The 26439-nt window shown below is 45.8% G+C and overlaps 2 protein-coding genes and 1 long non-coding RNA gene across 3 annotated transcripts; 2 read left to right on the top strand and 1 right to left on the bottom strand.

Moving 5' to 3' along the window:
• The first annotated feature begins 149 nt into the window (after positions 1 to 149).
• On the top strand, positions 150 to 11547 carry LOC121961667 (cadherin-related family member 5-like). The gene is made up of 15 exons (XM_042511737.1): positions 150 to 268; positions 4887 to 4966; positions 5041 to 5249; positions 5333 to 5389; positions 5461 to 5553; positions 5664 to 5750; positions 6326 to 6436; positions 6542 to 6706; positions 6788 to 6878; positions 7352 to 7458; positions 7547 to 7747; positions 7862 to 7984; positions 8168 to 8246; positions 8826 to 9022; positions 11106 to 11547. The coding sequence occupies exons 1-15, from the start codon at positions 150 to 152 to the stop codon at positions 11520 to 11522; spliced, it is 2136 nt and encodes a 711-aa protein (XP_042367671.1). The 3' UTR covers positions 11523 to 11547.
• Positions 11548 to 14739: 3192 nt separating this feature from the next.
• On the bottom strand, positions 14740 to 21387 carry LOC121961700 (interferon regulatory factor 5-like). The gene is given in 9 exon segments (XM_042511764.1): positions 14740 to 15214; positions 15521 to 15639; positions 15817 to 15844; positions 15847 to 16208; positions 16353 to 16703; positions 18493 to 18520; positions 18602 to 18627; positions 19021 to 19207; positions 21175 to 21387. Coding segments are annotated over 9 exon segments (1467 nt in total). The 5' UTR covers positions 21349 to 21387; the 3' UTR covers positions 14740 to 15022.
• Positions 21388 to 24396: 3009 nt separating this feature from the next.
• Positions 24397 to 26003, top strand: LOC121961701. Its single transcript, XR_006107076.1, has 3 exons — positions 24397 to 24495; positions 25218 to 25301; positions 25482 to 26003. It is a non-coding gene; the product is annotated as an uncharacterized LOC121961701 (long non-coding RNA).
• The last annotated feature ends 436 nt before the right edge of the window (positions 26004 to 26439 follow it).

The following is a 26439-nucleotide window of genomic DNA, read 5'->3' as shown; positions in this document are numbered from 1 at the left end:
TTTAAAACAAAGATATTTTTTAGATATCTGTTTTTACATGAGCTATATGAGATTTCCGTGTTAGTTTGTCATCCATTGATTACACCCAAAAAACGATATTCAGACACTCTTTCAATATTTACCCTATCTACACAAATGATGTTAGCCCCATGCTCATCTCCGTGGTAACCTGGCTCGGCTATGTCAGTAGTACCGTCAACCTGATCATCTACACCGCCTTCAACACCGAGTTCAGGAACAACTTTCACAAGCTGCTCTGCAGACAGACGTCACACTAAAACTGTCCCAACAGGAAGCTCAAATCCAGTCTGACTGTCTCTGAGACCCCCAGACTGTCTCTGAGGCCCCAGACTGTCTCAGGGGTCCTCAGACTGTCTCAGACTGTCTCAGGGGTCCTCAGACTCTCCTGACACATCCTTAGACTGGCCTCAGATGTCCTCAGAGTCTCCTTTGACTGTCACAGAGATATTCAGACTGCTCTGGATTGCTTTATCTGGCCTCTTGTTGACCATGATGATGAGTTTTCCTGTAAATTGTCCATCACCAACAGGAAGAGGACGGTCTCGGACGGACCTTTGATTAGATCTCAGCTGGACTGAAGCACTTTGGCTCTTATTTTGAAAGTGTTCTCTTGTGTTAGTCTCTGAAGGTTTTGGTCATGTGATTTATTCAAGCAGAGGAGTAGTCAGATTACTGTCCACATTTCAGTCCAGAGGCATAAAATCTGTGAAGATGTGATGGAAACATAAATGTTTGATAATGATATTTTCATGTTGATGTGTTTAAAAGTGCAGGTCTCACAGATCTGTATCAACTTAGTATTGGTTTTAACATAAAGATGAATATTTTTGTGACTGAAGCAGAAAGCATGAAGGCAATAATCAAGAAAAAAAATGATGGTTTCTCTGAGATGTCATGTTGACAAAGAGAAATGTTGTAGTGAAGTTCAGTAAAAAGGAAAATTCAGTTTTTAGTATTTGAGGTGAATGTGATGAAATTAACTGAAACAACAATCTTTGTCATGAAAAAGGAAATTTAACAGAATTAATTAATGAATCTTTGTCTGATGAAGGTAGATGAGATTAAAGTAACCAAATTCATGTGATAATTTCTTCTGTATAAACATCAGATACAGCTGCCAGTCCATTAAAGACATGATCACAGGCAAAGGGTACATTGTACTTTTTACTCTCCTACATTTACAGAAGTTTCTACAAAACTGGGAGGCAACGGCAAACATATGTTTTTGCAGGCAATATTGGATGAAGCTGGAATTGATGTGTTTTTCTCCCAGATAAGAGATGTTATCTCTTAGTGGTATATAAGCAATATTATCTCATTGGTAGCAGATATTATCTCCTCGGTAAGAAATATTATCTCCTGGGCAAGAAATATTATCTTTTGGGTAAGAAGTATTATATCCTAGTTATGGAAAAAGTGTGAAATATCTCCTAGGTTGCAGATGTTATCTCCTGGGTAGGAGATATTATCCCCTGTAGTGGAGATAAAGTTTTAGACTGAGTTAGGCTGTCTTGAGGAAGTTATTGGACATGACCACGTCCTGCAGGTGAGAGTTTGTTTGTCCGTCTAATGACACGTTCATCTGTGGGCAGAGCTTCTGTCTACCTGTCACTGACTGCGCTTACCTGGGAGACACAAACCCCACACTCACTTTTTATTCCTGGTCCTATTCCTGCTTCGGGGGGGGGGTAACAAGCAGCCCATACATCCTCCAGCAGCGAACGTGTGAGTCTGGAGCTACCGACAGGAAACAGAGAGATGAATCAGTCCTTTAGTTTATTTCAGTTTTTTAAAAGAACTCAAACAGGAGAGCAACATTCATACCAGCTTTATGATCTTATCTTATCACCCTCCTGCAGCTCCTCATGTGCTCTGAAATCAGCAATAAACCATAATAAATGTTCTGAAATCAGCGATAAACCATAATAAATGTTCTGAAATCACCGATAAACCATAATAAATAGACAACATCATTAAGAAAGTTCTGATCCTACGATTCACCATGGCAACGGCTCAGAACAAGGCAGTGCCCCCCCCCAAAGTTCCCCTTTAACTGCACAGATGGCAGATTCATCTGGAAGAACAATGCTGATTCTATTGATTTATTTAGTTGAATTATTATGTGTTATGTGTGTTATATGTTTTCGCTGTCTGTGTATGAGATGCTTCTATGTTTCGTTGTATCATGCAATGACAATTAAGAAACTCGATTTTAGACAAACACTGAGAGTTCACTCAGATTCTGGAGGAGAACCAGCAGTGGCTCTATAGTGAACATGTGGGTCATAAATCCAGTTAATAAACACTCTCAGAAGTTCTCTGTGTGAGGTTTTCTGTGCAGAATGAGTCCTCTCACTCTTCACACTCTCGCCTTCAGTCAAAACTGAGGGAGAACATCACCCCACCTGCTGGAGCCTGCAGGCATTACATCACCACCACAGAGACCATATCAGCACTTGTTTCTGACCACCAAGCTGCTCGACAACACCGCCACCAGGACGCTTTCACTGTGTCGTCTTTAGATTTATACTGCACTAATTAATACTGATAAATAAAACCAAATACTGCACTAAATAACACTAACCAGCTCAGAAAAACACAGCACTAAATGACACTTACTAGTCCAGAAAATACTGCACTTAATACTGCATGAAATAACACTAACTAACCCAGAAAATACTGCCTGCACCAGCTAACACTGACTGTTGAGTGAATAGTTGAGTAAACCCTGGCTCTGAGGTGTGGCCTCCTGTTGTTAACTTGCTGCAGCCAGTCGACCTACTTATCCTCTCAGTAATGCCCTGTAAGCCCTCAGCTAATCACACACACACACACACACACACACACAGAGTAACAGAACGCTCTGTGTTCTCGGAGAACAATACACTGAGACTGAGCTGCTGAACACATGAACATCTGAACACATGAACGGTGACATCATGAGAGGCCTGCAGAGACACCGCAAGCATCTGTAGAGCGAATAACAGAGCGGGTGAGTGTTCTTGACTCAGCATCCATCAGGTTGATTACCGGTTATTGATAATTGGTTACTGGTTATTGAATAAAGTGTTCTCGGCTGCTGTCATCACGTGACGGTCTGGAACGTTCTCACTCTGCAGGATCTGTTATTCTGCTCAGAACCGGCTGTGGTTGGAGTTCAGGTCTGAATGTGTCGGTGATCAGTGAGGCCGCTGTGATGACAGTTTGATTTCTCTCGGGAACAGATTCTGGATCAGTTCAGGCGTCACTGTGTCAAACCGTCAGAGAGAGTCCTGCTGAAGCTTTGGGGAGTTTGTGAAGTTTTGGGAAGTCTCAGAGAGTTTCTGTTGGACAGAGGGACAGGTCCTGGACACCCCTGTCTTCTAGAGATTCAGATGATAAAACTAATCTGAAACTGAAAACTGTGTTTTTTGTGGACATGAGGAGGAGATGTTGCTGATTAAAGGGACAGTTCAGATGTTTTTAGTGTGGCTGTGTCGGGTACTTAACAACAGTCAGTGAGTTACTAACAGCAGATGTCAATCAGCACACCTCCAGTTTGGAGTCAATGTGGATGCTAAGAGATGTCCTGCTCTGGACACGCAACAAAAGTGTTTGAGACACTGAAATAAAGTCCAACCTAAATAAGTGTAGGATTTATGGATTACCAGTATTTTCTGGGCTTCAATGTAATGTCAGATAGAGATTTCCAGCAGAAAAGGAAGCTGTTTTGTCGCTCTCTTCAGAGCCAGACTCCACTGATACAAACAAAGACTTTAGCTCCGTCTCCTCAGGAGCTGCTACTCTGCTGCTGAGAGTTATTTCAGATAACTGACTGACTGATGAAGGCACCAGAAGAGCAGCAGCAAAGCAGCAGGTCTGTCTTCAGAGAGATAAAATAACTGTTTTTCTTAAAATGTTTGGTGGTTATGAGGAGAGCGTAGACAGAGAACTGAAGCTTTTGTAGGCTTCCTGTTAAAACAAACGCCAGAAAGATGAAGCTGTGAATCACTAACTTTAGCATTCACTTAAACTTAAGTACATTTTTAGAAGCTGGACTATTTTTCGGTGTCTAAAACACATTTTGTTGCTGACTGTCCACAGCAGGACATCTCTTAGCATCCATGTCGGACTTCAGTCTGCATCTGCCGTATTTCAAGTCAAGTCAAGTCAATTTTATTTATAAAGCCCATTATCTCAAATCACAGTTTGCCTCAGAGGGCTTTACACCATACGACATCCCTCTGTCCTTAGACCCTCAATCTGACAGCGGATCAGTGACTCGAAAAAAAAAACTGCAAAAAACCTGAACTGCGACGCCAAAATGTTGATCCTGAAGCCGTCCGTAAGATGTTCTCCTCAAACATGTTTCAGGTTCTTTCAGACAGAACAGGTGCTCTCAACTCACCGTATCATCACTTGCTCACATTTAACTGAAGCCATAATCTTTTCCTCATCTTAAGCAAAGGGCTTTTGTTGTGAGACAGTCTGAACACGTACCTGGGGGTGGATGGATCAAGTGTCTCTGTTCGTTGGGTCAATGATGGTGATGATGATGATGATGATGATGATGATGATGATGATGATGGTGATGACAATGATGATGATGATGATGGCGGTGATGATGGTGATGGTGATGGTGATGGTGATGGTGATGATGATGATGATGATGATGATGATGGTGATGACAATGATGACAATGATGATGATGATGATGGCGGTGATGATGATGATGGTGATGGTGATGGTGATGGTGATGGTGATGATGATGATGATGATGATGGTGATGACGATGGTGATGATGGTGATGATAATGATGATGTTGATGACAATGATGATGGTGATGGTGATGATGACGGTTGTGATTAAGCTGATGTTCTGTGCAGGTGGAGGATGAAGATGCTGGCCTCCTGCAGGGCTCTGTTGTGGCAGGTGCTCCTCAGGTTTTCGTATCAGGTGGTCACAGGTGAGAACAAAGAGAGCATCTTCACTCTGACCTTTGAATTCTGGATGACCTAACCTGTGCATCCTGCTCTGCAGCCAGTCTGTGTCTGGGGGGGTCGGACATCTCAGCATCAGTCAGAGAGAACAGTCCACCGGGTCAGCTTGTCTCCGAGCTCAGCATCACCGCAGAACCCGGATCCAGCAGCGTCCGGCTGTGTCTGACCGGAGACAACAAGGACTGGTTCTACCTGGAGGGACGGACCATCAGACTCAACACGTCCACCTCCAGAGTCCTCGACAGAGAGGTACACATTCACACCTCCACACCTGGCAGCTAATCCTGGATCACATGGACTCAGTGTTTGTTGTCTGTGTGTTTGTCCCTCAGCTTCAGGGGTCGGTGCTGATAGCACAACTGACCTGTTACGAGGATGATGTCGTACAGGTAGGTCACCTGTCCACCATGACCACCAGCAGCTCGTCAGTGACTGAAAGAACGTCTCTGTGTGTCGTCAGACCCAGTACAGGATCCTGGTGGAGATCATTGACGAGAACGACAACAGACCACACTTCCTGCCGGAGACAATCCAACCGCTCACCATCAGTGAGGTAAAACACAAAGGGTTTACACCAACAGGTCAGACACAAAGAGTTAACACCAACACTGTGTGTGTGTGTGTCTGTGTGTGTCTGTGTGTATGTGTGTGTTTTGATATCAGCTGACTGCGGTGGACTCTGTGGTTTTTTCGGTGTCAGCTGTGGATGCAGACGGAGACATGATCAGTTATATCATCGATCAGTCATCGGTAAGATGCTGCACCGACTGACTCTGAGTCAAATTTTTAAAGACCATCAGTATAGATGGTACAAAATAAGTCTAAAAGTGCAATCCTGACCCTGACCCTAACCCTGACCCTGATCCTGACCCTGACCCCTAACCCTGACCCTGACCCTGACCCTGACCCTAACCCTGACCCTGACCCTGACCCTAACCCTGACCCTGATGGGTTCTGTTTCATGACTATAGAACAGCTTTTTAAATGTATATAATTATTTTAACAATAATGAACTCAGAACAGGATTAAATTGACTATTTAAATATAATTTAGGGAATGCTCTTTATTTATGTGAAGTGGGGGGGTGCAGAGAGGGGGTGGGACTGATATTTGTGTTTTTGGCAGACGACTGCCAGTACTGCCAGTTTTGAACAACTTACCTTTCTTGCCTGCGTTTGTTTCCTATTTAATTTTTGCGTAATTTAGAAGAAATTTTAGAAGAAATAACTAACTCCACAGGTCCAATTCCAACTTTTCCAAAACTTTCAGGGTATTTCAAAACTTTCCAGGCCTGGAAATCGCTACCTGTATGTGTCTCTCAGCAGACCGACGCCAGATTCTTCAGGGTCGACCTGCCCAACAGCGGGAACGTGGTCCTGAACAGACCGCTGGACTACGAGAGCAGGACTCACCTGCAGCTGAGGATCTGGGCCCAGGTAAGATTGTGAGGTCATCCACCACTGCCGCCACGCCTCTGATGCCTCAACATAAACACAAACAAATAAAAAAACAAACAAGCAAATAAGGTTTGTTTTTAACAGGAGGCAAACACGGTGGAGAAATTCAACACGTCGGCTGTTCTGAGCATTGTCATCGAGGATGGAGACGACCAGTACCCGCACTTCCTGCCCTGCACATCTGTTTCCCCAGGTGTTCCCGTCTGCATAAACCCCACCTACACCGCCAACATCACCCACAAACACCAGGTAAACAAACAAACAAACAAACAAGCATCATTATCACTGTCATGGTTTACTGTCAACAGGTCTATTTGTTTACTGTTGCAGGATGGCGTTCTGGAGTTTTCTCCTGGTCCAATCAGAGCGGAGGATGGAGACCGAGGGATCAACACATCTCTGGTTTTCTCCATCCTGTCAGGTGAGTGCTGCCGCTCTCTCTCTCTCTCCCTCTGCATAACATACAGACGTCAAAAAAGTCACCGCACACGTCTGCATGATACGCCCCAGACAGCGGCTCAGAACGTGGTTGCACAGAACCGGTCGTTTGCTCAGATTTGCCACACCTGCAGCAGCAGCACAATGCGCTGATAAAGTGCATCAGGTTGACACGCCGCTGTAACAATGTCAGCAGAACCGAGGTTCCTGTAGGCTGAAGAGGAGGAACATCGGAACATCCAACAAACACAGAGTCTCTGTTAGGAATTCTCTTCCTGTCTGAATATGACATTTTTTTTCTCCACCTCATCATGAGCCTCTGTCCTCGGACCTGAACCGTCTGGACAGAACGAACAGAACATCCCACAACGTGTGTGTGTGTGTGTGTGTGTGTGTGTGTGTGTGTGTGTGTGTGTGTGTGTGTGTGTTTGTGTTTGTGTGTGTGTGTGTCAGCAGGTGGTGACCAGGGCAGGTTTGTGATCGAAAACACGACAGGTGAGATCAGGTTGACCCGACCGCTGAATGACCGCCAACTGGAGACGAACTTTACCCTCAGAGTCATGGTAACAACACCATTTCCTGTTTAAGGTTTGATTTTAAACTAATCAGGACAGAACCACAGGTGTAACTTCCAGGCCCTGCCCCCTGCAGGTGCATCAGGAGGACGACAGGCTGAAGTACTCCGTGGCGTCGGTTCTGATCAGAGTTCTCAGTGAGAACCGGTTCCCCCCGCTCTTCAACAGAACAACCTTCAAAGGTTTCATCATCCAGAGCTCAAGCCCCGCCTCCATCGTCTCCACCTACGGCAACCAGGTGTTACAGGTGCAGGCCTCTGACCGTGACTTTCTCGATGTAAGAACCCTCTACATGTGCTGTGAGCTGCACAACACCATCTGTAGGACATCACCTGTAGGACATCCTCTGCAGGACATCACCTGGTGACTGATGTCTGCTGTCCAATCACAGGGCCAGAATCCATCCATCCACTACTCCCTCCACCCGCTGTCTGGACTGTACCAAGTCACCCAGGGAGGGGTCCTGATTGCCAGGACGGACCGATTGCACGCCTTCGATAGACACATACTGCAGGTGAACCAACGTACTACAGTAATGCAGTATCATCAAGTACTCTGACCTTTATTATACTACAGTAATGTAGTTTTATCAGGTACTCTGACCTTTATTATACAGCTGATACTGTAATACTTACAGAGTACAGCTGATACTTTAATACACAGAGTACAGCAGGTATTTGTAATGATTGATCTGCAGGTCAGAGCCAGAGATGAAGAATCAGGAGAAGAAGCTTTGGCTTCAGTTGACATCGAAGTCCTGCAGAGAGGACAGACAGGTGAGGACAACAGCAGGATACACCTGAAGACCACAACACACATATGTGAACACACACGACAACAAACACGTGTGCTGACGCTGTGGTGCGTTCACTGTCCCTCTGTCCTCTCCTCAGTCCCTCGTGCTGCGTTTACTGTCCCTCTGTCCTCTCCTCAGTCCCTCGTGCTGCGTTCACTGTCCCTCTGTCCTCTCCTCAGTCCCTCGTGATCTTTTCACTGTCCCTCTGTCCTCTCCTCAGTCCCTCGTGCTGCGTTCACTGTCCCTCTGTCCTCTCCTCAGTCCCTCGTGCTGCGTTCACTGTCCCTCTGTCCTCTCCTCCCTCTGTCCCTCGTGCCCTGTGCTGCGTTCACTGTCCCTCTGTCCTCTCCTCAGTCCCTCGTGCTGCGTTCACTGTCCCTCTGTCCTCTCCTCAGTCCCTCGTGCTGCGTTCACTGTCCCTCTGTCCTCTCCTCAGTCCCTCGTGCTGCGTTCACTGTCCCTCTGTCCTCTCCTCAGTCCCTCGTGCTGCGTTCACTGTCCCTCTGTCCTCTCCTCAGTCCCTCGTGCTGCGTTCACTGTCCCTCTGTCCTCTCCTCAGTCCCTCATGGTGCGTTCAGGGAGCAGCAGATGTTTGGAGATGTGGACAGCAGACTGGCCGGAGGGATCACGGCGACGGTTCTGTTAATGTTCCTGTCGGCGGCTCTCCTAGTTCTGCTCCGAGCTGCGAGGAGACGACGACTGCTAAGGAACCCTGATGACCGAGCGGCTGTCGCCATCGGGAAACATCCCAATGTGGTAAGAAGGACATCGCAGACACCTGAACACACCTGAATACACCTGAACACACCTGAACACACCAAGGACACAACAGACACCTCAACAGTTTTATTATGAGCCACGCCTCCACTGTCAGTATACACATGAGCCCTATTCTCTCTCGGGCCAACACGGAGACGCTGATGCATGCTTTTATTACCAGTCGTATCGATTACTGTAATGCCCTGCTTTCTGGTCTTCATAAAAAGAGTATCTCAGGTCTACAACTATTACAAAATTCCGCAGCTCGTGTCCTGACGAAGACCAGAAGGCGGGCCCACATCACATCGGTTTTAGAATCACTGCATTGGCTCCCCGTGTGTTTCAGGATCGACTTTAAGGTTCTTTTAATGGTTTTTAAATGTGTTAATGGTCTTGGGCCTTCTTATCTGTCAGAACTGCTTCTACCCTATGAACCCTCACGGTCCCTGCGCTCCTCCGGCAGTGGCCTCCTAGTCGTTCCTAAAGTCAGGACACATACCCACGGCGAGGCGTCCTTTTACTACTATAGCCCTCGCCTCTGGAACAGCCTGCCGGAGGAGCTTAGGGCCGCAGAGAACGTCCATGTTTTTAAGAGCAGGCTCAAGACCCACCTTTTTAGCTTAGCTTTTAACTGATATTTATTTATTTTATCTCTACCTATTTAGCTTAGCATCTTATGATTATTTATATGTTACCATTATTTTTATTGCCTATAGCCTTATTTTATTTATCCTATTGTTTGGTTTCATGTTACAGTTTACTTATTCTTAATATTTCTTATGTTCTCCAACTGTTTCCTCCGGGGAGCCCTCTGTGCCGGGAGCGGTGGTCGGCCGTGGCCACCTGGGTGCTGTCCTGTGGTGTCTGGGTGGAGGTTGGGCATTTCTACCCCGCCTCCTCTGGTCACCCTGTGTCGATGCTCCTGGTGGCCGTGGCGGATTAGCTGCTCTCGGTGCAGACGGCTCCTCTGATGGCATTTCCTTGCCGGGTTCATCTGTATTCAGCCCTGCGTACAATATCTCATTGCTGTTGTTGGGGTGCGTGCGTGTGCATGTGTGTGTATGTGTATGTGTGTGTGTGTGTGTGTGTGTGTGTGTGTGTGTACGTGTGTGTATGTGGGTGTGTGTACTTGGGCGCGTGCGTACGGAGCGGGGTGGGGTATGAATGTGATTTTGTGCGGGGAGCAGGGAAGGATGGGAATGATTTTAACCTGTAAAGCACTTTGTGTTACTTTTTGTATGAAAAGCGCTTTATAAATAAAGTTTGATTTGATTTGATTTGATGAGACTCTTATCATCATCATCAGTGCATTTAATAATTTCACACCTACCGTTATTGTGATATGACATTTGTCTGTTTCTATTTCTTTTTGTCATGATTGTATTTCATTTGTTATTTACATCTATCACTCGTCTGTCCGTCCTGAAGAGGGATCCCTCATCATCCTCAGTCGCTCTTCCTGAGGTTTCTTCCTTTTTACCCGTTACAGGGGTTCTTTTTCGGGAGTTTTTCCTCGGGTGATGTGAGGGTCTGAGGGCAGAGGGATGTCCTACACTGTAAAGTCCTCTGAGACAGACTGTGTTTGTGATCATGGGCTCTATAAATAAAACTGACTTGACTTGACTGAACACACTGAGGACACAACAAACACCTGGACACAGACTCTGAGACAGGACCAGGATGCTCACACACAAAGTGTCCTGATGAATCAGCAAACGATGTTTAATCTGTGTCCTCATGTCTGTCCTCATGTCCTCTGTAGACATTACTGTGGTTCCACATGGTGAGTTTAAAACTTTGATGTCATAGTGAAGGAGACGGTGTTGACTTCCTGTGATGTCATAGTGAGGTAGACAGTGTGGACTTCCTGTGATGTGTTCCTGTTTTTAGGAGACGTCAGTGGACGTCTTTCTGTGGTCTCGATGTCCACAATCATCGGTTCATCGTTGTGACTGTGAAAAACACTGAGATAATGTGAAATAATAAATTCATGTGAAGTGAATGAGTGAATGTGAACTCCAGGTGTGAACGAGTGCATCAGGTGAATCGCTAACTCTCTCAGTGTTTTTGTGACTGACAGGTAAACGAAGAGTCGTCCTTCAGCGGCAGAGCTTTCTCTCATCAGTTTGAGTCATCTTCACGGTGTCTCAGTCTCCACGGGAGACAGGGCGTCTACACCAGGAGACTGTCTCTGCTTTCTCCTGCGTCTTCATCATTATCACACATCATCAGAGGAGCCACGTCTCACTCTGGCCTGTCCCCTGTCTCAGAGAGTCCACCTGAGACTGTCCTCACACCTCAGACTGTCCTCACACCTCAGACTGTCCTCACAGCAGGTCCGTCCACAGGTATCCATGGTGATGACATCACAGCAGATGACAACATGAAAATCAACCAATCAGAGGACCCATACAGAGCCATAACCTCTGTCATCTGTCTGTCCGAAGACAGCTCAGAGGACATGGACACATCTCCACAGCAGCCAATCACAGAATAGTAACAGAGAAACTGTCACAGCTCAGCAGCCAATCACAGGACACTTACACAGCTCCAACCAATCAGCATGAAGGAGGATAAACCTGACTTCAGTTTCAGGGTTGTTGTTTGTTGTTTGTGTTTACAGTTGTGTGTGTGATGACGTACTGACTGTGTTTTTACATTCATGTTGTGTAATGATCTGATCAGAGAACAGGTCGATAATCACTGATCAATAATCAACGATCGGACGGAGCTGTGGAATTCTGCACTAATAGTCACGTTGAGTATTAACTCAGTCTTTTTGTTAGTGATCCTGCAGAAATTTGTATTGATCTGTTATGTTCATTTATTGATAAATTGATGACAGTTTGAGTCGTTGTGATCATCTGCTGATTATTGAATCTCTGTTTGTTTGATTGTTACTGACTTACAAATGAACTGAAAATGAGGATTAATACATTTATTTTTGGAGGACGGAGCTCTTGTCTCTTTCTCTTGACAAACTGAATTTACAGACAAAAACAACAACAACAAAAACAACAACAACAACAACAACAACAACAACAACACAGTCATGTGATCAGCCACCATGAAGTCAGTTTAGAGTTGGACAGTAAACGTCAAACTGACTTCACTTAAAAACTGTCTGCAGCAGGAAAACTACAAGCATGCACAGCAGCTGACCAATACACACTCACTGCTGGGTGACCTGACGTGACCTCGTCTATGTAACATGATGACACCAAGAAACATACCATCCCACGCCCAGTGAAACCGTGAGATCAATATCTGATCAATATCTGATCAATGTCTGATCAATGTCTGATCAATGTCTGATCGGCTGTTAAATATCTGATACAAACACGCCGAAGTTCAGTCTGACGTTCGACCGACAGTCAGAGAGACAACAGACGCACACATGTACATACACGTGCACGTGTGCACACACGCACGTACACACACACACACACACACACACACACACACACACACACACGCACGCACGCACGTACACACACACACAAAGATGCACACAATGTGTGTCTTAAAGAAAAATAGCTCAGACGTACAACAGCTACAACTTCTGCATGAACATCAACACGCATGAACACACATGAACTAACATAAACACCTGACCACATTAATACACATGAAGACCATGAACACACACAAATATATGAACACACACAGACACATGAACACACACATTAACACATGAACACACATACAAACACACAAACACACACACACAGACACATGAACACACACATTAACACATGAACACACATACAAACACACAAACACACACACACAGACACATGAACACACACACAGACACATGAACACACACACACACAAACACATGAACACACACACACACACACACACACACACACACAGACACATGAACACACACACACACAAACACATGAACACACACACACACAAAACACATGAACACACACACAGACATGAACACACACACACACACACACAAACATGAACACACACACAGACACATGAACACATACACAGACACATGAACACACAAACACATGAACACACAGACACATGAACACACACACAGACACATGAACACACCCACAGACACATGAACACACAGACACATGAACACACACACAGACACATGAACACACACACAGACACATGAACACACACAACACACACACAAACACATGAACACACACACAATAATAAGTAGTAATAAGTAGTAATTACACGTATCCTGTCCCAGACAGATGCTGAAAAATTCGTACATGCGTTCTTCACCTCCAGGCTGGATTACTGTAGCTCCCTTTTTTCCAGCTGTCCCAACAAATCTCTGAGGTCTCTCCAGCCGGTGCAGAACGCTGCTGCTCGTGTTCTAACGGGAACCGAGAAAAGGGACCATGTTTGTGCTGTTTTAGCTTCTCTGCACTGGCTCCCTGTGAAATCCAGGACTGAATTTAAAATCCTCCTCCTTACCTACGAAGCTCTGAACGTCCAGGCTCCGTCCTGTCCGTCGCAGCTCACGGTTCCCTACCCTCTCCCCGTCTGTCTGTCCTGCAGAGGGATCCCTCATCATCCTCTGCCGCTCTTCCTGAGGTGTCTTCCATTTTTTTGCCCCATGTAAGGGGTTCTTTTTGGGGAGTTTTTCCTGCGGTGATGTGAGGGTCTGAGGGCAGAGGGATGTCGTACGTTGTAAAGTCCTCTGAGGCAGACTGTGTTTGTGATCGTGGGCTCTATAAATAAATAAGAAACTGACATGAACACACATGGACACATGAACCTGTCAGCTGTTCAGCTCACCTGGTGGGAAGTAACAGAGTGAACCCCAACAGAAGTGTTTGTCTCATGTTCAGTTTGTCATCAAGATTTCAGACGAAGAAACGCGAAACTTTCTGTCTCAACACATTAATTATAAATATGAATTAATTTATTAATATATTCATGAATATCAACAACGACCTGCAGATCAATTCAGGACGTCATCCTCAGACTGACCGCTTAGGAAACAACATACACACACCATATATATATATATATATATATATATATATATATATATATATATATGGTGTGTATTTATTTATATTTACTTGGTGTGTTTTTATGTATGTACATAGTGTGTATTTATATATATATGTATATATTTCTGTGTACGTCTGTCTACCACTGTGTATTTGTGTACTGTGTACTTTTATCTACCACTGTGTATTTCTGTGTACTCCTGCATACTTCTGTCTCCTACTGTGTTACTGTGTATTTCTGTGTACTTGTGTGTATTTCTGTGTACCTTTGTCTATTTCTGAGTATACCTGTGTGTAGTCTGCGTACCTGTGTGTATTTGTTTGTACCAGCGTGTACTACAGCGTGTGAGTATCTGTGTGCAGGTGAGGGGACAAAGGGACAGGTGTGGTCTGGAGGAATACTGCAGTTTATTGACATCCTAAACAGAGAAGTCACTGAAATGTCTGACAGCACTCAGTTGCAGGTCAAAGGTCAGATTTTTCAGGTCTGAATCAGCGAAGCTGAAATTCAAAAAGTAATTAAAAAATCATAAAGTTTATAAAGTTCCGAAAATTCATAAAGTTAAAAACATAAATAATGTTTTAAACTTTATTAACATTAAAAACACTGATCAAGTTTTACACAATTGATATTTTTGGGGATTGCCTCTGAAGCGTCGGGAGGTCACGTGACATCAACAGCCTGCAGACAACCTTCAGGACGAAGACACACCGTGGTCTCAGACTGATAAGGACATGAGACAGAAAGACGTGTGTCCTGTTGATGAGGACAGGAGACAGAAAGACGTGTGTCTGTCGATGAGGACAGGAGACAGAAAGACGTGTGTCCTGTTGATGAGGACAGGAGACAGAGTGATACTGGCCTTCAGCTCCAGTTTGAAGTCCTGTCAGACTGAGCTCAGATCAGCTGGCGTGTCTCTACCTTAAGTTTAAATCTTTAACGTGTTCTGAAATAATCAAGTCCTGGTATGTCCCCGTCCCCTGGTGTTCAAGGGCCGCTGGGAATCCAGGGACCCTGGGTGTGTTGGCTCTGCAGGAGCCTCTGCAGCTCCTTGAACTGCTCCACGGTCTGGTCCTTCACGTCAGGGTTCGAGATCTGCAGCCGCCGGATGCTGTCGGTGGACCAACTGAGTTCTCCAGAGAACATCTCTGTCAGGATCCGAGCTACCACAGGAACCACCTGAAGACGAGGTGGACATACAACCAGAACTGAGTCAGAACTATTTTTGTCTTAAAGGTGTTAATACTTTGCTCTTTGTTAGGTTCACAGGAAGTTGTTGGTCATGATAAAAAATTCTCATGTCCACGTTCATGTTAGAACTTCTTTAAATCACCGTGGTCAGATCCAGATCCAGATCCAGGACCTATGAAAGTGTACATGTTGTTTATTTCTAAGGTTTATCAGCTGGACACCAGGTGACATCACACTGTGCCAGGTTCATACTGGACCCTGATTGGCTCCAGGTGTCAACAGGGGTGTACAGACCTGGACCATGATGAGTTTCTTCTCTTTGGGTTTCCTGTCGGGCCAGTCCTCCCCGAAACAGAAGAAGACTTCAAAGGGCGGAGGGTTCTGAGCCTCACCTTTCTGGAAAAGGATGAGACCTGAGGACAAACAGACGGACAGTCTGTCAACACCTGGGACAGGATCAGACCTGTGGACAGACACAGCTAAACAGGATCAGGCCTGTGGACAGAGACATCTGAACAGGATCAGACCTGTGGACAGAGACACCCCTGTCTCAAAGGGGTTAAAGCGAGATCTTCAGAGAGATTGGTCACCTTGCAGGAAGTCGTTGAGGCTGAACACACTCGGATCTTCTTCTCCCGCTCCATGGGGTTAGGCGGACCCTGTTCAGGCATGCCCGGTCCGGACCAGAACACCTTACACTGACAGAGGCGGACGGCGTAGATATCCTGCTCCCAGATCTCCAGTATCAGGCCACGGTCCATCACATCCAGTAGGGCATCCGTGTAGAACCTCTGCTTCTGGTTCTGGATGTCCGACGTCCCCGGGAACCGCACCTGCTGCAAGCTGACGGGTCCGAACAGGTCCACCTGCCCTGGGGTCGGCTCCAGGTGCCCGAAGTACAGCCGGCAACCTTGAGGGTTACTGACTGTCAGTGAGCCCATCGTCCGGCCCCGGTACTGAAATTTCAGGTCCAGATCTGTTACTGCACACAGAGAACAGAGGTTACCATGGCGTCACGCAGAGAACAGGGGTTACCATGGTGTCACACAGAGAACAGGGGTTACATCTATTACTACATTTTCCGTGCTGAACAACCAGAATCTCAGAGGTCAAAGGTCATACTCACGTGGAACGCTGCTCAGCAGGTCGATCTTGCAGGGCTCCTGGTTCTGAGGGTCCCCCATGCTGCTGGGGGCTGAGCCTGGGGGAGCAGAGGCCACCAGGGGGGGCATAGGGTTCAGGTCCTGGAGTCTCACAATCCCACCCTGAGCCTGGAGATCAGAGGCCATGGGGAGTTCAGAGGTCATGGGGAGGTCAGAGGTCATGGGGAGGTCAGAGGTCATGGCTCCATCAGGCAGCAGAGGTACAGGGATCACATGTGGAAGTCCAAATGTCCCGTTGGCGGACAGACCGAAGTGGTTGACCTCTGACTGAGCGGCAAAGGAGCTGAAGGAGGCAGGGTCACTGGTCCTGGGGTCTGATGAGACATGACATCATCACGTTACATCATCACATACCATCAACTTACATCATCACGTGACATCGTCACATGACATCATCACATGACATCGTCAGTGTATCTATTGCAGCATCTCTGATCTGACGAGATCCTGAACTGAACCACTCTAAGATCAGAGGGTGTTTCAGGTTCTCTTAGGTCTGCCGCCACAGTCCAAGTCCCGCCCTCCCCACTACAATGTCTCAAGCCACACCCTCTTCACCGTCTGACAAAGACAGTGCCAACCAGTCAGCAGCTACTGATGGCAGGAAGTGACTCCCTAACAGAAGGTGTCATGGAGGGCGGGGCTTGAGATGATGTGTCGTGGAGGGCGGGGCTTTAGTGAGCAGTTGGTGGTAGATTGTGGAGAAGTGGGCGTGAGCTCTCGATCCTGATTGGTGGAGCAGATGTGATGTTTGATGATGTTGAACTATTTGTGGTCACTGTGAGCACACGCTCGTACGAGATAAAGACCGTGTGAGGTCTGTACTACATTTCCCAGAAACCTCTCTGATATAATGTCACCAGAAACAGGATGTGTTTTGTTCCAGTGAAGCGACAAAAACAGATCAGATTATAATAATCAATATTCTCATAATAATTAATAATCAATCACAGCTAAAACAATACGTTTCTCAGCTGTTGCTTGCCGTTAAATAAACACTAATCAATGTTTCGCTGCCTGTCAGCTCTTTAAGGGTTAACCGGACATTTCCCTCCACAGGCCTCTCAACACTTTGTGAAGTCGCAGCCGTCTGTGCTCGATGATGTCATCTGTGCTCGATGATGTCATCGGTGCTCGATGATGTCATCGGTGCTCAGCAACCTCAAAAATCTTCCCATATCTTCAGCGTTGTTGTCCTGTTTTCATTTATTCATAAATAAATAAAAAAATAGATATTTAGGTGTGTATCCTATCAATCAGTCATTATAAAAAATATGTATGTACGTATAGTGTAGTATGTATATACCCCCTCTATAAAAAGTTTATTATTATTATTATTAGATATTTATATACATTTAGTTGTTATTGTCATTGACACGAAGCGAGGCTAACTTGATGACATGCTAACGCAATAACGTTAGCTAGACTGTGAAGTTTTAGCTCAGGGGCCAAAAACTTGTCATTTCTAAAAATTAGAATTACAGCCGTGAGTTTCTCTGCTTGCTTCCACAATCGCCGCTCAATGCTGGTGTGCAATGCATGATGGGATACATGGGTGTCCATAGTACGCGAGTCCCAAAGTGTCTTCGGTTAAACGGGCGGAGCCAGAACACATCTGGGCTGACTAAAACTATGAAACTCGGCAGTGCTGTGCTGCTTTTTCTCTTTACGTATTCAGAGACGTATTTTACCACAGCATTTCGCCGTCACGGTGAGCGCAGAGCGCCGCACTGCTTCCTGCAGAGGAAACAGAGGCTGCGTAATCAGAGATCAAACAGTAAAACTGATCAAATCTAAACAGATTCAGAGTTTCTGTTTCTCTTCTCACGTTTTCAGGTTTCACTGTTAAACGTTAAAAACGAGATCCAGTCAGCCGCTGCCATCTCACTCCACGAGCTCACATTACGTCAGGCGTAGTGCATTCTGGGAGAAGTAGGTTTTCTAAAGTGACTTTCTGCTGCAGAGTCGCAGCAGTTCAGTCGTGGTGGATCATTTCAGTAATGTATGTTTTCCGCTCTCTGACAACGGTCGATGCTCTGATTCTTTGGTTCCTGAGGAACGCCGTCAAGTTTCCATGGAGACAGCAGTACGGCGAGGACTTACTAATGCTGAGCTCCAGCAGGTTTGGCATCTGAGAAGAGCAGCATTGTTGTGGTCAGTCACCTGATCGGCTGTGAAGTGAGTTTGTGTTTGTGACACGCGTGTTCCTCACCTCCTCGTCGTCATCCTCAGTGGCGTCTGAAACAGGCAGTTGAAGATAAAAACGGTTAATAAACATGCCAACACAAATCATGACATCACTCCTCTGAAACTTGAGCTTGATTTCTTTAAAAAAAAACATGAAGGCGATGAGTGAGGAAAAAGAAATGACCCAAAAATGCGTGGAATCTACAAGAAAATTACCTGAAAATTAGTAAAAAAAAAAAAAAAAAAAAAAAGATTTTATTAAGAATTAATTAAAAACTAAAACAAAAATAAAGTTAAAAAATAACAGAAAATGACCCCGAAAAGTGCTTACAAATTATGATAATTTTGTAACATAATTTAAAATATAATTCATGATATAGTTTTACATCTCAATGGAAACATGCAGACAGCTTGCAGGGGGTCGCGACCTAAAGGCGTCCTCACCTGCGCATCCGCTCTGCTCGTACACCTCGTAGATCTTGTACGGTTGGACCGGCGTCTCTTTGGTGCCATCGTATTTCAGCTGGAACTCTCGGCTTTTGTTCAGCGCGCAGCGCAGGTTCGCCTTCCACTTGGCGGGGTCGGGTTCATCCACGCCTTCCTGATATTTACCGGTTTCCACCGCCCATGCCTGCAAGACACAGACAAGGGTTTACAGCCCACCTAAATACTGCCTGCAAGACACAGAGCAGGGTTTTCAGACACCACAGCAGGACTGGCTCATTAAATTCAGGACTGGCTCATTACAGGGAGGGCTGGAACACTGTGGTCAGGGCTGGCGCATTATAGTCTGGGCTGGCTCACTGCAGTAAGGGCTGGCTCATTATAGTTAGAGCTGGCTCAAGCTTGTCATATGAACCAGCCCCTAGTAAGTCTGATGTAGGTCTTGTCACTGAGTTCCCTCAAAGTCCACAACTCTGGCGCTGAAATCCAGACGTTGGGACTCAGCCAATAACTAAAGTTATGATTATTAGTATAATAACTTCTAGTTTCCGCTCTTTATGCTTAGCTCAACTCAGCTGCTGTAAAGACGAGTTTGTGAGCAGAAGCTGAAGTGGATTTTATGCCCTGTGGCTCTCTGAGAGGAAACAAAAGCAGAAGCAGCGACTAGTAAAAGAGGAAGTGACATCACAAAAGAGAGGAAAACATCAGCAGCACCAAAGTTCATGTTTCAGACTGAAGAAAGTTTCTACTCTGAGGTTGATGTTAACCGAGCTGTTCAGGAGACTCTCCGCACGTCAACTTCATCAAAACTCCAGAAACACACTCAGATTTATATTTTTACAGCAGCTGAACTCTGACAACGTTCACACGCACTAAATGTTCTGTTTCTGTCCCCCATTCAGAAAAAGATAATATTCCTACTGAGCTGTATACACTTCTACTCATCACACTACTACACAAATACTCCACAACACTCCTGTTCACGTCACCTGTGCACGCTCTGATTAACGTGCACGAGCATGTCGAGTATGATGTCAGAATGTGGAAAATAAGAACAGCTGGAAACGCTTTCAGTCAGATTTTAATCCTAGTTTCCTGTCAGTGTTGGACTGTTGGACTCTGTGGACTGTTGGACTCTGTGGACTGTTGGACTCTATGGACTGATGGACTCTATGGACTGATGGACTCTGTGGACTGTTGGAGTCTGTGGAATGTTGGACTCTGCGGACTGATGGACTCTATGGACTGATGGACTCTATGGGCAGATGGACTCTATGGGCTGATGGAATCTATGGACTGTTGGACTCTATGGAGTGATGGACTCTATGGACTGATGGACTCTGTGTCCGTCAGCTTCTTTCAAGGTCACAGATCTAAACCTGCTGATGTTGCTGAGTTTCTTTCTGCTCCTCAAAAAAAGAAATGAGGGATTTTCTGCAGCATTATCCATAGTTGTCTTGTCATTCTGGTCTCTGGTGGTCTGGAGTGTCTCAGGTGGTCTGAGGGGTCAGCAGGCTGAGCAGAGTACTCCAGGTGTGCCTCTCCTCAGGAACTCGTCCAGCTCCTTCTGCTAGACTCAGGAGTTCTCAGACCAGAGGCGATGTATAATCCCTCCTGGTGTTCTGGGTTGGCCCCGGGTTTACCAGCAGGGCCAGTCTGGAACTCCTCTGATAGGAGGAGCCAGGAGGATCCTGATCAGATGTTGAACCGTCTCAGCCCCCTGCCCCCCAAATGCTGATTTAAATGTGCTCGACAAATAAAGTTCGATTTGAACTCTGATATATATTGAAATTATTTTCAGGTTTATGTGGAAAAATCAGAGATTTTAAATGTTTGCTCAGACTGTCAGATCACACACCACAGGGTTTTATACATGTATGCAGGGCTACATATATGTATATATACATATATATATATATATACATACATATGTATATATACAACTACGGCAGCCCACCATAGTCTTTGTATTAAAGGGAAACACTGGTGGGGCTGGAGGACGGACGGTCTGTGTACACCGTTGATTGGAAAAAACTGTGAAATTCGTACTTTATCTCGGGCGGGTCTTAATTAACCTGGGCAGGCTGCCCAGGAATAAAGTATGTATGGGAAACACTGTATGTGTGTGTGTGTGTGTGTGTGTGTGTGTTGTACCTTAAAGATGGTGTTTTCCTCGTCTGACGTTGGCGTGTGGCGTGTAGCGTGTTTCCAGGGGATCTGGAAGAGTCGGCGGTCTGAGGTGAGCCATTGCAGACCAGGATACCTGCCACTGTTCACCTGAGCCAACAACCAGGGTTTCAGACGGATCCTACGCGGCTGCACGCTCATTCTGGGTACACAGGGAGCAGACGAGGTCAGCCCGCCTGCAAGCCTTAATACAATATAACATAAATCTTAATCTAATATATAATATTATATGAAATATTGAAATAATATGGAATATAAATCATAATAATCTAATATATAATATGATATGAAATATTAGAATAAAATGGGATATAAAACTTTATACTCTTATGAGTTTTAAGGTGAATTAATGTTTCAGGAAGTCAGCGAGTCGCTGACCGCAGATCAGAACTTTGATTTCAGAAATCTGATCACAAACTTTATTCAATCAAAGTGACGTCAGAGATTTGACTGACGTGTGTGTGTGTGTGTGTGTGAGAGAGAGAGATGTTACTGGACACACCTGGTCCGGTCCTGGTTCCGGTGTCTCTCCGCTCCGTGAGTCGTTAAATCATCGCGTGCTCAGTTTTAATCCTCCGCAGCGCCACAGTGACGTCACAAACAAACAGACAAACAAACAAATCGTCGGACACGAGCCGCGAAAACAAACTGCTGACGCTCCGCGAGACAAACTTGATTATGAAGGTTATTATGGGATGTCCTGAGGTTGATTTTTAGGGTAATTATGGGATGTCCTGATGTGCATAAGCAAAGCGCTGTGGCTTAAATGTTTAATGTAAACCTGTGGTCTTGTATTGTGAAGGTGTGTTGAGGTGTTTCCTGTGTGCAGCTGTTTCTACAGTCCGCGTTTTTACAGAAGTAACTCAGGTTTCTCCTTCTCCCGCCCAAAAACAGGCACACAAATCACTGATTTACTTTAACCCTTCATTCACTGATTCACTTTAACCCTTCATTCACTGATTCACTTTAACCTTCATTCATGATTCACTTTAACCCTTCATTCACTGATTCACTTTAACCCTTCATTCACTCTGATGAACTCAGTTCAAACACTTCAATCACTGAAACTGTATGACGAACGTGATCAATAACTCTGATCAGCGATCAGTCTGTGTCTTAATGATGAGGACAGCTTGTTCTGTCTTCAGTGTCTTTGTGTCTTCATGATGAGGACAGCTTGTTCTGTCTTCAGTGTCTGCTGATTGGTCGGTCATCACGCAGTGAGCAGACTCCGCCCCCCGCCTGTCCAACACTCACCTGGACGCTGATGCCAAAATGACCTCTGACCCTCAGGCCTCAGATTTAAACCTCAGCGAGACGTTTACCTGATAAATACACAACAGACACGTTATTTACAAACACACACAAACACACACATTATTTGACATACATTCTGACACACACACACACACACACACACACACACACACACACACACACACACGATGAACATGTTTGTTTTGTTTACCTGTGAAATAAAGAGATAAACATTCAAACACATAATGAACATGTTTGTTTGTTTGTTTGAGTTGTTTTTGTTTATTGTTTACAACAAGGCTACATCACCGATGATGTCATGGTGTCAGTCTCTCATTACCCAGAGTTCACTCTGTCTCACTTTGTGGAAAAACAACTAAAAGTCAACCAAAGTTAAAAAGGTCAAAGGTGACGCCAAATCCTCTTCCAGCAGCTCGCTGCCGCTCTGCCCAGAGCATCATGGGAAATCTTCTGGCTCCTTTATGGCACGGACACAAAAACATCACGACCAAAGTCCCAAAAATAAATCTTCTCTTAAAAACTGTTGGCCAGACGCCCTGACCCCGCCCATCGGCTGGACCCGACCCGCCCACCTGACACCTGCTGCAGGTGAGGTCAGGTGAGGTCGGGGGTCGGGCTGGAGGACTCAGTCTGTCCAATCAGTCCTCACTCAGTCCTCAGAGCTCCGTCCTCCTCGTATTCGTCGTCTCTGTGGATCCTTGTCTGCATCGCAGCTTTTTGCCGTCACCTCTGAATGTTGGTCAACAAAAGATTTAACCTGCGCAACGACAAACACACCCACTTTAGAACACCTGGTGCTATTTGAACAGTGACCTGAGTGTGAACAGTTACCTGGTGGTGTGTGAACAGTGTGAACAGTGACATGGTGTTGCGTGAACAGTAACTGAGTGTGAACAGTTACCTGGTGTCGTGTGAAGGTTGCAGCTATCGGAACAGTCGGGTGAACTCTCTGATGGCCCAGCACACCTGTTTACACTCCTCAGCACTGAAGAGAAGAAGAAACACGTTACATTTACCTTTTTTGTCTTCTCTCGAGTGAGACACGTAACTGTGTTTCATCGAATGGCTGAGGAATGGCCCGCCTAACTCTTTCTCTGATTGGTCACCCTGACCTTTATACCCTAAACAAACCAATCCAAACATCACAGCCAACAAGTATGAAACAATCAGAGGGACAGTCAGGTGGGTCATTCTCTGGTATTCATGGAAACAAGAATTCTCTTCGGGTTTTATCAGGAGAAAGTTTTATTACAAAGACTATCCGTCATTAGTGTTTAGGTAAAACTCAGCTGGTTCAGGTTGAACTTATGTGGTTCAGGTAAACTCAGCTGATTCAGGTGATCATGTGGTGAAACTCATGAATTCAGATGAACCTCATTGTGGTTCAGGGTAAAATCAATTTCTGCTTTCATCATTTAGGACACTGTCTCCCCAGGCCTGTGAAGAGTCTAGGCTGTGATCAACACATTCCCTCTATTAGTGTTGTGAGGGAGTCATGTGGGTGGTGATGAGGATTTGGGTAATGTAGGCACGTGTCTTATAGGTGTGCTGGTGTGTTGGTGGGATACTGGTGACTGTTTGTGGACGTCGGACGCTGTTGTGGGTGAGGTCCGGTCCTCGGTGTCTTCTTGGGTAAACCTTCAGAGGTTTCTAACCAGCGACCGAAGTAGGAACAGAAGGCAGAACGAGTCACACTGGGGCAACAGGTGCGTCACTGGACATCGAGCTAGCATACTCACGGTCTGTCTCACAACCCATCACTAAAATCTAGTGTCGTGATCTCTTCTTATTATCTTCGTTTGTTGTTGTTGCGAGGCTCCCGCCACGACGAGGATGGGAGGTGCTGGTGTTTGACAGACCCGGTGAGTATTCAGAGGGCCTGCCTGTCCAGGTGAACTCACCAGTTCGCTGGTTAGAGAACGCTCTGAAAGGTTTACCCAAGGAGACGTCCGGAGGAGCCGTGACCGTCACCCACAAACAGCTGACCGACTTCCACAAACAGGTCACCAGGTGAGACGCCACCAAACACACGCAGCACACCTGCAAGACACTTCCAAAAACAATACCCACATCTGCAACACACCCACAAGACACCCTCACAACATGTTGGAATAGTAGGATGTGTTGTATCAGCAGCCTGAGACGTCTGACAGGTTCCTGTTGAGACATGTTGGTCTAAATGTGGAACGCAGAAAAACTGGAGTCCTCGCAGCAAGTTCAGACAAATCGACCACACCTGAGTTTACCTGAACCAGCTGAGTTCACCTGAATCAGCTGAGTTTACCTGAACCAGCTGAGATTACCTGAACCAGCTGAGTTTACTGAACCACATGAGTTCATCTGAATCAGCTGAGTTTACCTGAACCACATGAGTTCACCTGAATCAGCTGAGTTTTACCTGAACCACATAAGTTCACCTGAACCAGCTGAGTTTACCTAAACACTGAATGACGGATAGCTTTGTAATAAAACTTTCTCCTGATAAAACCCGAAGAGAATTCTTGTTTCCATGGATACCAGAGGAATGACCCACCTGACTGTCCTCTCTGATTGTTTCATACTTGTTGGCTGTGATGTTTGGATTGGTTGGGTTTAGGGTATAAAGGTCAGGGTGAGCCAATCAGAGAAAGAGTTAGGCGGGCCATTCCTCAGCCATTCGATGAAACACAGTTAGTGTCTCACTCGAGAGAAGACAAAAAAGGTAAATGTAACGTGTTTCTTCTTCTCTTCAGTGCTGAGGAGTGTAAACAGGTGTGCTGGGCCATCAGAGAGTTCACCCGACTGTTCCGATAGCTGCAACCTTCACACGACACCAGGTAACTGTTCACACTCAGGTTACTGTTCACGCAACACCATGTCACTGTTCACACACCACTAGGTAACTGTTCACACACCACCAGGTAACTGTTCACACACCACCAGGTAACTGTTCACACTCAGGTCACTGTTCAAATAGCACCAGGTGTTCTAAAGTGGGTGTGTTTGTCGTTGCGCAGGTTAAATCTTTTGTTGACCAACATTCAGAGGTGACGGCAAAAAGCTGCGATGCAGACAAGGATCCACAGAGACGACGAATACGAGGAGGGACGGAGCTCTGAGGGACTGAGTGAGGACTGATTGGACAGACTGAGTCCTCCAGCCCGACCCCCGACCTCACCTGACCTCACCTGCAGCAGGTGTCAGGTGGGCGGGTCGGGTCCAGCCGATGGGCGGGGTCAGGGCGTCTGGCCAACAGTTTTTAAGAGAAGATTTATTTTTGGGACTTTGGTCGTGATGTTTTTGTGTCCGTGCCATAAAGGAGCCAGAAGATTTCCCATGATGCTCTGGGCAGAGCGGCAGCGAGCTGCTGGAAGAGGATTTGGCGTCACCTTTGACCTTTTTAACTTTGGTTGACTTTTAGTTGTTTTTCCACAAAGTGAGACAGAGTGAACTCTGGGTAATGAGAGACTGACACCATGACATCATCGGTGATGTAGCCTTGTTGTAAACAATAAACAAAAACAACTCAAACAAACAAACAAACATGTTCATTATGTGTTTGAATGTTTATCTCTTTATTTCACAGGTAAACAAAACAAACATGTTCATCGTGTGTGTGTGTGTGTGTGTGTGTGTGTGTGTGTGTGTGTGTGTGTCAGAATGTGTATGTCAAATAATGTGTGTGTTTGTGTGTGTTTGTAAATAAACGTGTCTGTTGTGTATTTATCAGGTAAACGTCTCGCTGAGGTTTAAATCTGAGGCCTGAGGGTCAGAGGTCATTTTGGCATCAGCGTCCAGGTGAGTGTTGGACAGGCGGGGGGGCGGAGTCTGCTCACTGCGTGATGACCGACCGACCAATCAGCAGACACTGAAGACAGAACAAGCTGTCCTCATCATGAAGACACAAAGACACTGAAGACAGAACAAGCTGTCCTCATCATTAAGACACAGACTGATCGCTGATCAGAGTTATTG

Source organism: Plectropomus leopardus, chromosome 22 (assembly GCF_008729295.1).
Source record: "Plectropomus leopardus isolate mb chromosome 22, YSFRI_Pleo_2.0, whole genome shotgun sequence".
NCBI classification, from domain to species: Eukaryota; Metazoa; Chordata; class Actinopteri; order Perciformes; family Serranidae; genus Plectropomus; species Plectropomus leopardus.
This window is presented reverse-complemented; position numbering and strand designations above follow the sequence as displayed.